The sequence below is a fragment of the Xenopus laevis genome, chromosome 5S (assembly GCF_017654675.1).
Source record: "Xenopus laevis strain J_2021 chromosome 5S, Xenopus_laevis_v10.1, whole genome shotgun sequence".
In the NCBI taxonomy this organism is placed as follows: domain Eukaryota; kingdom Metazoa; phylum Chordata; class Amphibia; order Anura; family Pipidae; genus Xenopus; species Xenopus laevis.
Window position 1 is genome coordinate 132759370 of NC_054380.1, and position 16035 is coordinate 132775404.

Here is a 16035-nt window from a genome sequence, read left to right on the forward strand (position 1 = left end):
CATGCATTCACGAATAACGCCCATAATTTATATATGAATTAAATTAATCCATAATAATTAATAGAAATATATAAATCAAATACAAACAGTAATTCAATAGAAGCAAGGCAGTTCCCAATCCTGATTAAGACCTCCATGAGTGTTAATTGTGTTTAATTCAAAAATCCAATAAGCCTCTAACCTCAACAAAGCCTTGTCCCTGTCTCCTCCTCTAATATTAATTTTGGGGCTGTCAATAATCTGAAATGTGAAATATGATACCCCTTCATGACATTCTATGGCATGTTTAGAGATAGCATATCCCTTGTGCCTTACCAGCTGCAGAGCATTTTTAGTATATTACATCTCAAGGGGCTTAATGTACAGTACTGCTCATATGCCTGTCTTAAATTTGCTGTGTACAGTTCTTTTTGTACAGTTTAGAATGTAAAACTGGCTTCTGACTAAAGCTCCTGCCTATGGCCTCATCAGTCTAAAAGTCCTGGTCATAGCAGCATAAGAACAGGGTTCACTTCACTGGTGGTTTGACCCTGCATGAAGCACTTTCCAACTTAGTTGTTCATATGGCTAAAAGGCGACTAATTGTGAAATTACTCTTTAATTTCACAATTGTTTGCTTACTGATACCATCTTCAATCACAATCTTGGTCTAGCCCCTCCATCATGTCCTACTGATGCTATCGTGCCCTGTGCTCACTACTTTGCACTACTCTGTCCATCTTGTCCTACTGCTTTTATCTTGTCCTACTAGGAGTAACTTGCTCTATTGTCTCCCATCATGCCCTACTGATGCTATCTTGCCCTGTGGTCACGATCTTGCTCTACTATGTCCATCTTGTCCTGCTGCTTTCATCTTTTCCTTCTATGACTACATTGCTCTACTGTCTTCCATCATGTCCTACTGATGCTATCTGACTCTATGGACATCGTCTTGCTCTTTGTGCATATTTTTCTACTGATTTCATCTTGCCCTACTACTTTCATCTTGTCCTACTAGAAGTATTTTGCTCTACTGTTTTCTATCGTGTCCTCCTGATGCTATCTGACCCTATGGTGACCATCTTGCTCTACTATGTCCATCTTGTCCTACTGCTTTCATCTTTTCCTTTTATGACTATATTGCTCTACTGTCTTCCATCGTGTCCTACTGATGCTATCAGACCTTATGGTCATCATCTTGCTCTTTGTGCATATTTTTCTACTGATTTCATCTTGTCCTGCTAGAAGTATCTTGCTCTACTGTCTTCTATCATGTCCTACTGATGCTATCAGACCCTATGGTCATCATCTTGCTCTTTGTGCATATTTTTCTACTGATTTCATCGCTCTTCTTATCTACTACTGTGTGTGTGATGGCTCTGGGTAGTTGCACAGATCCAAACATCATTAAAACATCTCTGTATGTGAGTTTGGTGGAAACAATATATTGCCAGTGGAACAATGGTGTCCTAAATCACCAGCATGCAGGCCAAGCTTTTGCCTTAATCCATCTCAGGCAACAGACAATTTGTTTGAATGACAATGAAGGATGACAGTAGAGAGAGAGAGGCAGAATTAAAAACATACTGTAGGTTCATAATCCATGTCCTATTTGCCACCTAAAGCAAAATGCTCCATTTCCTAAATGTGCCCTTCAGATTTCCTCTTGGATTTAGCACAGGCCCTTGTGTGTTGTGCTGCAGTTGACTCAAGCGCCCAGTACTTATCAAAATACTAAACACAAAACACTAAGTTATTTTTCCCATTAAAAGTCTCACAAAACTACAGCGGTAGGTTTTGCATTAGGCCCAAGAGGGTTCATATTGCCCAGCGGAGCAGTGTTGGATCCAATTCCTTATAAGCCTTGGGTTTATTCATTCAGTCATTAGCTAAATAGCTCTTTGGATGTAACATTTTCCAAGAGAAAGTCAGATTTAGCTGTTCCCTGAGGTAATCAGCTCACCAAGTCATTAGCTCCAGTTGGACTGTAACTGTTAATAAACATAAGATTGTTTATACTGGATGTTAATGGCAAAAATAGAAAAAAAGACACCAATTTTGTGAGATTTGTGATGGTGGTAGGTCATGGGAGCGGCTTGAAAAAATACCTTATCATGGTCCAGTTAGGGCCTTCGGAATATGTATGAAAATTATTTCTTGGTTGGTTTGCTTTTTTAGCTAGCTGATTGCTAAACCAGATATATACAATGAAAAGATTAATATTTTTCCAATCCAGTCATTTCCTGCCTTTTTATTATGTAAATGGAAAATTGGCCATAACATTGCTAAGAGGATTGCAATGGAGAAAAGACATTTTGTTTTTGTAAGTCTTTTTCAGATTTGTGCTTTTTTCACCCTGAAATTCCATGAGTTCCTTGGCTACAGGGGATGCCAATCCTTCCCATTTCTAGCCCAAGGTATTTGGTCTAACTTTTGGTCGAATACCACTAATAACTAGGATTTCAGATATAAAAACAGATCAATATCAGTCACCCTGCTATAGTTCCAGGGGTACCCAGGGTACAAATAAGCACTCACCCCAAATCTCCCCCTAACTGACCTTCAGACTGGGCCCCCTTAGCTCATAACAAGGTTACAGATATATAGAAACATTGGGGTGTCACCCTGCTATAGTTCCAGGGGTACCCAGGTCACAAATAAGCACTCACCCCAAATCTCCCCCTAACTGACCTTCAGACTGGGCCCCCTTAGCTCATAACAAGGTTACAGATATATAGAAACATTGGGGTAACAGTCACCCTGCTATAGTTCCAGGGGTACCCAGGGTACAAATAAGCACTCACCCCAAATCTCCCCTAACTGACCGTCAGACTGGGCCCCCTTAGCTCATAACAAGGTTACAGATATATAGAAACATTGGGGTGTCACCCTGCTATAGTTCCAGAGGTACCCAGGGCACAAATAAGCACTCACCCCAAATCTCCCCCTAACTGACCTTCAGACTGGGCCCCCTTAGCTCATAACAAGGTTACAGATATATAGAAACATTGGGGTAACAGTCACCCTGCTATAGTTCCAGAGGTACCCAGGGCACAAATAGGCACTCACCCCAAATCTCCCCCTAACTGACCTTCAGATTGGGCCCCCTTAGCTCATAACAAGGTTACAGATATATAGAAACATTGGGGTGTCACCCTGCTATAGTTCCAGGGGTACCCAGGGTACAAATAAGCACTCACCCCAAATCTCCCCCTAACTGACCTTCAGACTGGGCCCCCTTAGCTCATAACAAGGTTACAGATATATAGAAACATTGGGGTGTCACCCTGCTATAGTTCCAGGGGTACCCAGGGTACAAATAAGCACTCACCCCAAATCTCCCCCTAACTGACCTTCAGACTGGGCCCCCTTAGCTCATAACAAGGTTACAGATATATAGAAACATTGGGGTGTCACCCTGCTATAGTTCCAAGGGTACCCAGGGTACAAATAAACACTCACCCCAAATCTCCTCCTAACTGACCTTCAGACTGGGCCCCTTAGCTCATAACAAGGTTACAGATATATATAAACACTGGGGCAAAAATAACCACTCACCCCAAATCTTTTTCTAACAGGCCTTTAGACTAGGCCCCCTTATCTCCTACCAAAGTTACAGATATATAAAATTTTGGGGTAACAGGCAATCTGCTTTAATTCCAGGAACTCCAGGAAATCTCACCCTAACTGGCCTTTGGGCTGGACCTATACTCCCTATACTCCTGCCCATGGTCTCATGAGTTCTAGAAGACTTGGCCACAGCAGCATAAGAACGACACAACTGCATAAGAACAATCAGTAAAAGGTCAACCATGGTTAGTGGTGGCTGCATCCTGGATAAAACACGGCCCATCTCAGTTGATTCACAAACACATACAGAAATTGTGCAACAATGAGATTACCCTTTTTATCTTCCTTTGTTTTCTCAATCTTTTGCATTTGTTTTCTCAATCTTTTGCATATTGATGCCATTTTACCCTACTGTCACCATCTTGCTTTTCTGCACTTCGCTATCTTGTCCTACCAACACTGTCTTGCTTTACTGTCTCCATCATATCCTACTGACACCATGTTGCTCTACTGTCTCCATCATATCCTACTGACACCCCATCTTGCTCACCATTTCTGTGCATCTTTAACAACTCAGATGAAATCCACAAAGACGCATAGAGAACATACTAACCCCTTGAAGACACCTGTAGTGCCCACGTTGTAACGGAACTCAGGACTACTGCAAGGCATCAGTGGAAACACTCAAACATAAATGAACCCACTTTTACATATCACACAGTTTCAAACAGCAATGTGCAAACAGTAATTTTCACTCACCATAACATTCATCATCCACTCGACCCCATTACAAACCATAAGAAAAAAATAAAACAGTTTTTAACCATGATTCCCTTGAAATGAAAAGTGTAATATTTGAAGAAAGGAAATGCAGTTCTGCAAATATTATAAATAGAATATTATAAATAGAATATTATAAATAGAATATTATAAATAGAATATTATAAATAGAATATGCACATTTGCAACAGGGCAGTAGGGCAATCACTTTCCTTGGCACATCACCTTCTCTGAATCCCCTTTCTGGAAGGAGATTTCTTTTAAAGTGCTCAGAGGAGACACAGACAAAGATCAAATGTAAAGATATTATTGCTCTGGTGAATATTTGTATTTGCGCATGAAGCAATGAAGGGAAAGAAAATCTGTATTTGTGAATGATCCAGTGGCAAACAGCATATTTTCTTTTTCTTCTGGTTAAAGGTAAAACAGGATCAGAAAAAAATACTTTATACAATTCCTAAACAGGGACCATTTTGCTGAGTTCCCTTAATAAAGTAAATAGGATTTACCATTACAGCTGAAATGCACTGATCCCAGGGAATAAACAGCAAATAACAGGTCTGTCCTTTGGGTTTGTAATAGTAAAGCTTGGATAGGGATGATTAAATTATAGTTAAACAGACAAAGGCATGGAGCTATCTCCAGAGCAAACTTGACCTCAGCTCTAGACTGATTGGTGCTAGAGAAAGGAACCTGAGCAATGAGACAGGAAGGAATGGGAAGCCATATACTGCTGAACAGGGGGTCAGTGAGAGGAGGTGAGTATGTAGCGTAGAGCTCAGTTGGCTGGAACAAATTTATGAGGTTCAGGGGCGAATCCTCAGAACATTCCTGAAATGTTGATTGGCAGGAATGACTTCATTCCACAGAACAGCAGAATCCACACTCAGATTTAGCAGCCATGGTTTGCTCTGAAGTTTGAAGGGAAACCAAATTTTCAGTTACGGAGAAACTCGCCTGTATTACTCCGAATGGCTGGAATGTGAAACGGAAGGAGTTACATGGCAGGAGGAACCTAAATCTTACTTTCCTGTTCATATAACGAAGGAATGAAGGGAATGTAGGCATAGCTGAGGGATGGGTGATGATCAATCTGGATTGGACAATTGGAGATGTAAATCTAAGTTGCCAAACTACAGTACGGTTATCCTCTAGCCAGATAAAAAAAATGTAGCCATTTAAAGGGATTCTGTCATGATTTTTATGGTGTAGTTTTTATTTCTAAATTACACTTTTTATAGGATGGAACTGCTTTCTGGCAGGCTACTGTTTCTCCTGCTTAATGTAACTGAACGTGTTGCAGTGGAACCTGGATTTTTACTTAAGTGCTGTTCTTATATCTACCTGGCAACTGTTATCTGGTTACCTTCCCATTGTTCTGCTGATGGGCTGATGGGAGGGGAAGGGAGGGGGTGATATCACTCCAACTTGCAGTACAGCAATAAAGAGTGATTGAAGTTTATCAGAGCACAAGTCACATGACTGGGGGCAGCTGGGAAACTGACAATATGTCTAGCATCATGTCAGATTTCAAAATTAAATATAAAAAAAATCTGTTTGCTCTTTTGAGAAACAGATTTCAGTGCAGAATTCTGCTGGAGCAGCACTGTTAACTGTGTTTTGAAAAAAAAAACATGTTTTCCCATGACAGTATCCATTGACATGAATAAACTGATTTAGGATACATTTCATGTGAGATAATGGTGGTGTCTCTTGTCTGGCTCTCCAAGATTTGCTGAACTCTTATCTCCAATACAATCATTATATCAGTAATATAATCACTATATATACAGTAACTTGCTTTGGTTTTCTGCAGTGCCTGTAAATGGGCCATTTTAGTCCTGACCGAACCCGGGTATGCCAAGACTCGCAGTCCTCTAAAAGCACCTATTTTTTTGGGATTATAATTGCAGGCTGTTCCACTTTAATCTGGACCCTTAGGGGCAGATTCACTAAAAAGCAAATTGTCGCCAGCGACCGCTTCGTACACATCGCACCACTTCGCCAGGCGCTACCACTGTGATAATTCACTAATATGCGAAGTTGCTCCCTGGGCGCTGAACGCTGGTGACTTTTTTGTTTGTTTGTGCCTTGTGAAAATTCCCTAGTAATCTTGCGCTAAGGTCAATTTGCATACGCCGGGTAATTTAAAGTTGTACGGACGTCTTTATTATAAATGTTGGTGCAAATGCTTGAAGTTACCTTTTTATTACACATGTCCAGGGAACCTTAATAAAGACAAGAGAATTAATATAATGTCCTACACATGAGCTCACTGTAATATGAATGTTCTACATGTTATGAAATGTCTGGATTACACAAAAAAAGTTTGTCAGGACTTTTGCAGGAAAAGTCGCCAGCGTTTTTGGAACTTTAATGCATTTTCGGCTCACAGGATATGATGTAAGTGACAGAAGATTGAGGAAGATTTAGCTACTTTTTAGCACTTCGCAGGCAGTAAAATCATCACTTTACTGAATTTGCAGAGTAACAACCTTTCGCCAGAGCAAAAAGTCGTCTGGCGATGGAGTCCGAATGACCGGTAGCTAACGGTCTCTTTCACTAGTGAATTGGCGCCTGCGCCTGTTAGTGAATTGGCGATGTCTCTGCGGACGCTAACGATGGCGAAAAGTCACTAGCATTAGGCACTTCGCCCTTTAGTAAATCTGCCCCTTAGAGCGTATGAGAACATTGAGATGTTGGGTTTAGTCAGAGTGACCGGGATTCCCAAGATTCTCACATCCAAAAAAATGTATTGTTGTGTAGTTTGCAGCTTGTGTCAGCATTAGCTCATTAGTTGTATTGGCACAACCTTTGCAAACGTCCAATCTACACAAGCGTCTTTGTCCACCATGCAGGGGCGCTGCACCAATCAGGCGAGTTGAGATACCGGATATTCGGCTCTTTTAGTACAGAGATCGCAATTATGCTCTGTGCGCTAGAGTCCTGGCCCGGTGCAAAAAGGTAAGTGTACGGGGGAGGGGACGGCTCGCCCCTGCCCAATGGTAGTGGTCCATTATATGGTGAGGCTCTTGTAGTAGAGTAGGTGCCACATTGGCTTTAAACGCTTCATTTATTGACTTCACAAGAGGAAAATGAGGCAGGTAAAATATAAGAGAGGAACATTCTTTAAGCCAAGGCCTGCTGACCATTTTCATCATGTGATCTCTATACCCAGCCCCAGGTTCTTCAATACATTATAGGGGTTATTTATCAAAATCCAAATTTTTCTGATAATTTTATTTAAAAAAAAGGTCAGAGCAAACTAGAATTCACAATTAGACCTAATTTATTATTTTAAAAGCACAATTTAATCAGATCTGATTTTTTTTCCGAAATTGCTCTATTTGTTCTGTCTTTTTCCTAAAAAATTCCGAATTTTTCAGTTTTGCCTGAAATATTCAAATTTTCAGGATAATTCCAGTGCAAAACCACGGAAACTTCCAAATAGGATAGGGACCTCTCCCATTGACGTATTAACAACCTCGGCAGGTCTGAGATGCTGGAATTTTGGATTCAGACTTTTTCCATCCTCGGGTTATAATAAATCAATTTGAAACCATAAACAAAAGTATTTGCCATTAAATCAATACTACCGTATATACTCGTGTATAAGCCGACCCGTGTATAAGCCGAGGTACCTAATTTACCTAAGAAAACTGGAAAAATTTATTGACTCGTGTATAAGCCATGGGGTGAGAAATTATTTTAGGACATGGCCAATTTAAAGCTTTAACGTTGCTGCTTACTCACTGATCTGAAGCATGCATTAACTCCTCCATGCTGCTGCACATACTTCTCCCCCCTCCTCGCTTAATTCTGCTCCAGCCCGTCCCCTCTCAGCTCTTGTCAATCAGTCCTCCCTCTTCAGCCCTTCCCCTCCGTGCTCTGATACCAGACACAAGTATATTTTACTATTTTCTAAAGGAAGGATTTTCTCTAAAATCCAGTGTCCTGAGAACATAAACAGACGGGGATTAGATGGGTCTCTTCTATATGTGTCACACTGAGAAGACAGAGAGAGGAGGTTAGAAATATGCTATAATCACATTAATTCCCCTTTTTATAATCCTATTTAGCTTTTAACACAGGCTTAAATAGAGCGGTGTAGCCCCACTGCTGTGCCAGAAATGATTGGTTTGCACTGCACCCTGGCCCTGTTTGCTTTCTCTTGCTTCTCTTTTTTGCTCTCATACTTAAAGGAAAATTATAAATCTGTCGGCAAGTGAGGATTATCACCCACTTATTTCCCCCTGAAATAGACAGGGATGTATAAGAATGATACTCGCTGAGAACAGTCCTCTTGCATTTTTATATAAACAAGTGGGAGATGTCGCATTGGAAACAATCCTGCACACGGCAGACACTTCACGGTGCATTAAAGACTCACTTAAGTCTGGATTCATATTACAAAAGCAAAGGGTAAGGGCACACTCCCTTAGATTTAGTCACTTTGGGCGACTAATCCCCCCCGAAAAGCCTTCCGCCGGCTAGAATCAAAATTGCTGGCAGGGTGGCACTCGGAGCGATTTATTTTCCGAAGTCGATTAGTTTGGAAAATGAAGCGCTCCGAGTGCCGGCGGGAAGGCTTTTCGGGGAGATTAGTCGCCCGAAGAAGAGGCGATTAGTCGTCGGGTCGACTAAATTTCCCTGAATCTTGAGCCTTCCCCTCACTTTACTAGGGCGCATTAACTTATTTAAAATGATGTTATTACCAAAGCTCACATACGTGTTTCGGCAGGCCCCATTGATAATCCCCAGTTCGGTCTTTGCGAAGTTAAGAAGCCTTATGATTTCTTTGTTTTGGAATGGCTCTCACCCGAGGTTGGCTCTTAGTACTTTACAGCTTCCGACCACTCAGGGAGGCCTTGCTGCTCCTAACCTTTACTGGTATTATCTGGCGTCCCAACTGGTGGTGGCAAGGAATTGGGCCACTCCGTCTTACACCAATGCAGCTACACTTCTTGAGGCGCAGTTGGTAGGGTCCCTTGAGGGATTGAAAAACCTTCTCTACAGGGGTACCTCAACTACCAAAAACATCTCTCCCTTAATGAGAACCACAGTGAGAGCTTGGCAGACTGCTCTACAATTTTATCCTAAGCCACACCAGTCTTGCTCAGAATTCTCCCCTCTCTGGGGCAATCCCAAACTCCAGCAGCTCCGTACCATTCCAGCTCCGCAACTATGGGCTACTCATGGCATAAAATACTTAGCAGATATTATGGTGGAGGGCAGATTGATGGCTTTTCAGGATCTGAAACAAAAGTTTACACTTCCTAATAAAATGTTTTTTAGGTACTTGCAGCTGAGACATGCAGTGCACACCCAATTCCAGTACAATGCAATAGATACCACTCCCAGACCCATTGAGTTACATATTCGTAAGGTTACACTTGATAAACCATTATCGACCTTTTATGCACAATTGATGAAGGCTGGGGGTGCTTCCCTTAGTAAACTGATGGCTAGGTGGCGGAGGGACATTCCTGGGGTTTCTTCGGAGGATTGGGAGGATATTGTGGATTCGGCCTTTGAAGGGGTTATTTGTAGTAAAGATAAAATGACACAACTGAACTACTTGCATAGGGTGTACCTTACCCCATACCGACTCCATAAAATGAACCCGAATATACATGATGTATGTCCCAGGTGTTTTCACTCCCCAGCGGAGTTTTTCCATATGGTTTGGGAATGTCCGGTTATTTATAATTTTTGGACAGAGGTAACACAGCTGGTGGGGATGAAAACTTACTGAATCAAGTAACTGATCTAGTCCCGAGACACGCTCAGAGGACTCTGCTATCTATTCTGTGTATGTATGCAAAAAAAATGATAGCTATAAAATGGAAATCTAGTAATGGGCCTACTTTACATGAATGGGAACAGGTAATTGAGAACGCACTGCCACTCTATAAAATAACGTATCTGAGGCGGGGTTGCCCTGAGAAATTTAATAAAGTGTGGGCGCCGTGGACAGAGGATGATCCTGACCCGGACGTGCCTTAAGGTCTGTTTTACCTCAGGAATGCACATTATTCCTCCTGGGCTATGCTCCATGCTATGGTGATATTGTGAAGTACTGTCTTACTGGCTTTCTACTGTATTTTGCAGATGAGAATTCAAAGGTGAATGCTTTATCTTGGTTTACAATGTTGCGTTTAATTGTATTACCCTTCATTGATGACTGTATTTGTGAAGAATGACATCACTTCGGTTATGTTTGCTTTGTTAAATTTTCTTTATTGACATTGTACAACAATGACAACTATGTGATTCACACTGTCTGTACGATTGATAGTTGTGCAAATAAAGGAATTGTTAAAAAAAAAAAAAATTTCCCTGAATCTTCCCGTGTGTCTCTGTCCTTAGAGTTAGGTGCAGATCTGCTCTTAGGAGCAAATTCACTATCCTGCGGAAATTCACCAGCGACGGCTTCACTCACAACGCCACATTTCGCCATGCAAAAACTTGCCAGGACACCGCTAATTCACTAAAATGCGAAGTTGCATCCAGGGCGCAGTCAGTATTATAATAGAAAGCAGGACAAATCCAAGGCAGTAGCTATGACTGCAAAGTGCTTTTATTGGGGAAAAATGCTCCACAACATGTTTCGGGCGTTGGCCCTTTATCAAGTGTGCAAAACCAAACACAAGGGAAGTATTTAAACTTTCCTTAACCTTTCACCTCTGGAGTGCATTCTGGGTACATACATCGACAAATGCATTTAAATTGTTGTTTCCATTAATAGCATAAATACAAATTACTTTATATAAGAATAAATATTAAATTACTTAAACAAATCCAGGGCGCAGAACAAAAGCTAGCGTTGGCTAATTTGCATAAAATTCGCCTGGTGTTAGAGTACGAAGTACCGCTAGAGTCTATCTCCTTCGCTAGCGAATTTACACCTGCGCTCGTTAGTAAATCAGCGAAGTCCCGAAATGACGTCACGCTGGCGAATTTTTGCTAACGTTAGTCACTTCGCCCTTTAGTGAATTTCCGCCTTAGTCACTGGGGGCCACGTTCCTTTTCAGAAAGAGAGAGAATATTCTGCCAAGTCTTGTTTAAGGCACCGGGAGCATCGGACGAGACAAACCTTATTATTATGTAAATGAATTGCCTGTGTGTAAATGTGTGAGGCTGATATAGGCTGTAGGGTCTGTACATGTAGATAAATGCCGCCTCCCTGCACACGGATTATTTGAGCTATTAATTAAGTGAATATCACACATCTGTATGTTCTAGTCTGTTACCAAATATGTCTGCAGTTCTGCTCTGTTACTTAACAAGTCTGCGTGCAATGCTTTGCTTATAAACATGTCTGAATTGGTACAGTAGCTTGGTACAGGTATGGGACCTGTTATCCAGAATGCTCGGGACCTGGGGTTTTCCAGATAAAGGATCTTTCTGTAATTTGGATCTACATAGCTTAAAGGGATCCTGTCATAGGAAAACATGTTGTTTTTTTCAAAACGCATAAGTTAATAGTGCTACTCCAGCAGACTTCTGCACTGAAATCCATTTCTCAAAAGAGCAAACAGATTTTTTTTATATTCAATTTTGAAATCTGACATAGGGCTAGACATTTTGTCAATTTCCCAGCTGCCCCTGGTCATGTGACTTGTGACTGCACTTTAGGAGAGAAATGCTTTCTGGCAGGCTGCTGTTTTGCCTTCTCAATGTAACTGAATGTGTCTCAGTGGGTTTTTACTATTGAGTGTTGTTCTTAGATCTACCAGGCAGCTGTTATCTTGTGTTAGGGAGCTGTTATCTGGTTACCTTCCCATTGTTCTTTTGTTTGGCTGCTGGGGGAGGGGGTGATATCACTCCAACTTGCAGTACAGCAGTAAAGAGTGATTGAAGTCACATGACTGGGGGCAGCTGGGAATTTGACAATATGTCTAGCCCCATGTCAGATTTCAAAATTGAATATAAAAAAATCTGTTTGCTCTTTTGAGAAATGGATTTTAGTGCAGAATTCTGCTTGAGCAGCACTATTAACTGATTCATTTTGACATGACCGTATGCCTTTAAGTCTACTAGAAAATCATATAAACATTCAATAAACCCAATAGGCTGGTTTTGCTTCCATTAAGGATTAATTATATCTTAGTTGGGATCAAGTACAAGCGACTGTTTTATTAGTACACAGAAAGAGGAAATCGTTTTTTTAAAAATGTATTTGGATAAAATGGAGTCTATGGGAGACGGCCATTCCGTAATTTGGAGCTTTCTGGATAAAGGATTTCCCGATAAAGGATCCCATACCAGTACAGAGCCGTAATGGGCCAGATTCAATCAGAGAGAAAAAGGTTTATATCATGTGAAAAGCCATGGATCTGAGAGGTTTATATCATGTGAAAAGCCATGGATCTGAGATGCAATTCAGAAAAACTGATCTCGCTTAAATGAACTAAGGGAGTATGTGGAAAAAACTGGAACTTAATGTGGATAGAAAAGTTTTTTTCTCCTCAAATTGAATCCTGTCCATGAGTTTTCATGTGATAAACCCTGAGATAACTTTTTCTCACTGGATTAAAGTGCATCATATGCCTCTAAATATTAGAAGAAATGTGCTTCAAAAATAACATTGAGCTGATTTATTGAAAATTTCTGCAAAACCCCTACCAGTCCCTCCCACCTGTTTCACTGCCTGCTGCCTCCTTTCCCAGGCTGTGCAGGGGAGCTGATAATACTCAGCTCACTGCACTGTAGGACAGGAACCAATCAGCAGCTAGCAGGACCTGATATCAAACTGAAGCCTGTTTTTGCTTTTGTGAGTACAGGGCTGGGATTGGCTGTCCTTCTTCTACTGTGCTTCTGACAGGGACCAGTAGGACACACCCACCCCTCATTTAAAACAGGGACCAGCAGATCTATATGGAACTTCAATAAAGGGGCCATATTTAAAGATAATGATCATTTTTAGCCCAGAGTGAAATCACCGCTGTGTATTATTCATTATTGCCTACAAGATTGGAGGGGGTATAAGTGATGCTATGTGTCTCCTTTAAAGGACCAGTAACATTAAAAAAAATGGTAAAAAAAATTGTTAGTATAAATTGGAAAAAAAAGCCAGGACAAATTAAACTTTAAAATCGCAAAGTATTTTTTAAGAAATAACTTATGAAACTCTGCTTTGGCTCCTCTTCAGAAAAGGCTATTGCGATCCACTGTGCAGCGCTCAATTTCTCCTCCCTGACTTCCTTATAGGAGCCAGGGACGACAAATCGAGCGCCGCACGATGGATCGTCGCCCTGTCGTCTTTTCTGAAGAGGAGCGGAAGCAGAGTTTGGGTAAGTTATTTCTTAATAAAGGCTATGCGATTTTAAAGTTTAATATATCTTTGGTGTTTTTTTTCAATGTATACTAACGAATTTTTTTAAGAATTTTTTTGATGTTACTGGTCCTTTAAGCTGACCATAAACAGGCTAATAAAACATGATGAGCACTTCTATACAGAGTCGGCACCTAATCGACAATGTCAGTGGCCAGACCAGGCCATAATATGCTCAATTGACAAGGTTGTGTGTGATCAGCTTTACCCACTTCCATACTGTGAAATCAAAAGGCTTTCATCCAATCAACTGTGGTTGCAACTGGACTTTTTTTAATGGTCAGAATTTACCTGTTATCAAATACAGGCAGTTTATAGGACAGAGAGCATGGAGGGGATTTGTGCCACCCATTGTTCAATGATAGGGTTGCCACCTTTCTGTACGACTGAGACCGGACAGGGGCTGCCATGATGTCAGTGGATGGGACCATGACATTGATGGGAGTGGCTGTGACATCAGAGGCGGGGCTACAACTCAGCGATTGGCCGATCGACATGTCTATCAAGGGAATCCTGCCAGGTTTTCCAAATAAGGAAAACCGGGCAGGATTCCCTTGATTGACACGGCAACAGCCCATTCAAAATACCAGGCTGTCCGGGTCAAACCCGGATAGGTGGCAACCCTAGTTCTTGAACATTTCCTGGATAATGACCCAGTGGCGGAACTACCGGGGGAGCAGGGGGTGCAAGCGGGCCAGGGCCCGCACCCCCGCAGGGCCCCCCGGCAGCTCACGCGCTACTGACAAATGCGGCCGTACGGAGGGGGCGGGGCCCAGGCTGTGCATCACGCACCAGGGCCCGCCCCCTCTAGTGACGCTACTGTAATGACCAGTTATGTTTCCTACATTGTACCTCTTGCACTCGGAGCAGAGATCTCCATTGTTAACGTGGTGCAAGAGCTGATATTTACTCAACTCATCCCTCAACCTCCCTGTCGCCCACCTTACAACTCCCCTCGCACTTTATGTCCCAGCTAATCTGTATTTTCTCTGAAATGTACAGTGCAATTGTTTGGGGTTTTTTGGTATCATTCAAGGATTAAATCTTATTAGAATTAAAATTCTGCCATCTATTTCTTTCCTTTTTTTTCACATCCGTCTTTCCCTTGACTGTAGGTGGCATGGAAGCTGCAGTCACACTTGCCGATGTTTGGTGCTATATGTCTTTACTAGACAACTGGAGTTTAGTGTCCCGGATGATTGTTCCACGGTGTCGACACAACAGCGTCGTGTACGATGGAAAGATTTATACCATTGGCGGACTTGGTGTTGCTGGCAATGTAGACCATGTTGAAAGGTAAGACCAATGTGACTATAGTAAATGTACTGTACATTGGCAAAATAACATTGCTTGATTGACTAATAAACCTAATGGGCTGGGGCCTCACTCCTATCAGGCCACTGAGAGTAATTGTGTTCTTCAAATTTCTGGAGAACTTAAGTACCTGGGCATTAAAATAAGATGAAGAATGGAGCACCACAGCACCACGCATAACGCCAGTGACGTAACTAGGAACCGCCTGGGAATCGTGGAGTGTGAGCTGCCGGGGGGGCCCTGAGGGGGTGCGGGCCCTGGCCCAATCGCACCCCCTGCTCCCCCGGTAGTTACGCCACTGCATAACGCGTTTCAGGCGCTTCCACCCCTTAATCATTAAAATAAGATGAAGAAGATGAAGAATGGAGTACCGCAGCACAGAACTTAGTTTAAAAAGTTCTCCTTTATTTCTCACAGTTTAAAAGAGACGCAGCATTGCCGCGCCTGACGCGTTTCAGGCGCTTCATTAAAATAAGACTAAATAAGAAGATGAAGAATGGAGCACCGCAGCACAGAACTTAGTTTAAAAAGTTTTTCCACCCCTTAATCATTAAAATAAGACTAAGAAGATGAAGAATGGAGCACTGCAGCACAGAACTTAGTTAAAAAACATTCTCCTTTATTTCTAAAACTTTAAAAGACATGCAGCATTACTACGCCTAACGCGTTTCAGGCTCTTCCGCCCCTTAATCATTAAAACTAGGGATGCACCGAATCCACTATTTTGGATTCGGCCAAACCTCTGAATCCGTCACAAAAGATTGAGACGAACAGACTCCGAATCCTAATTTGCATATGCAAATTAGGGATGGGAAGGGGAAAAAATTTTTACTTCCTTGTTTTGTGACAAAAAGTCACACAATTTCCATATGCAAATTAGGATTCAGATTCGGTTTGGCCGAATCCGAATCCTGCTGAAAAAGGCGAATCCCGATCCGAATCCTAGATTTGGTGCATCCCTAGTTAAAATGAGACTAAGAAGATGAAGAATTGAGCACCGCAGCACAGAACTTAGTTAAAAAACCTTTTCCTTATTTCTCACAGTTTAAAATACA

The 16035-nt window shown here is 41.7% G+C and overlaps 1 protein-coding gene across 1 annotated transcript in view; it reads left to right on the forward strand.

Moving 5' to 3' along the window:
- LOC108718261 (kelch-like protein 29) overlaps nt 1-16035 on the forward strand; it is a 610001-nt gene that overhangs the window by 545187 nt on the left and 48779 nt on the right. Inside the window, exon 12 of the mRNA XM_041565068.1 lies at nt 14782-14962. Within this exon, the coding sequence (XP_041421002.1) occupies nt 14782-14962 (181 nt within the window). The remainder of the gene's footprint in view (nt 1-14781; nt 14963-16035) is intronic.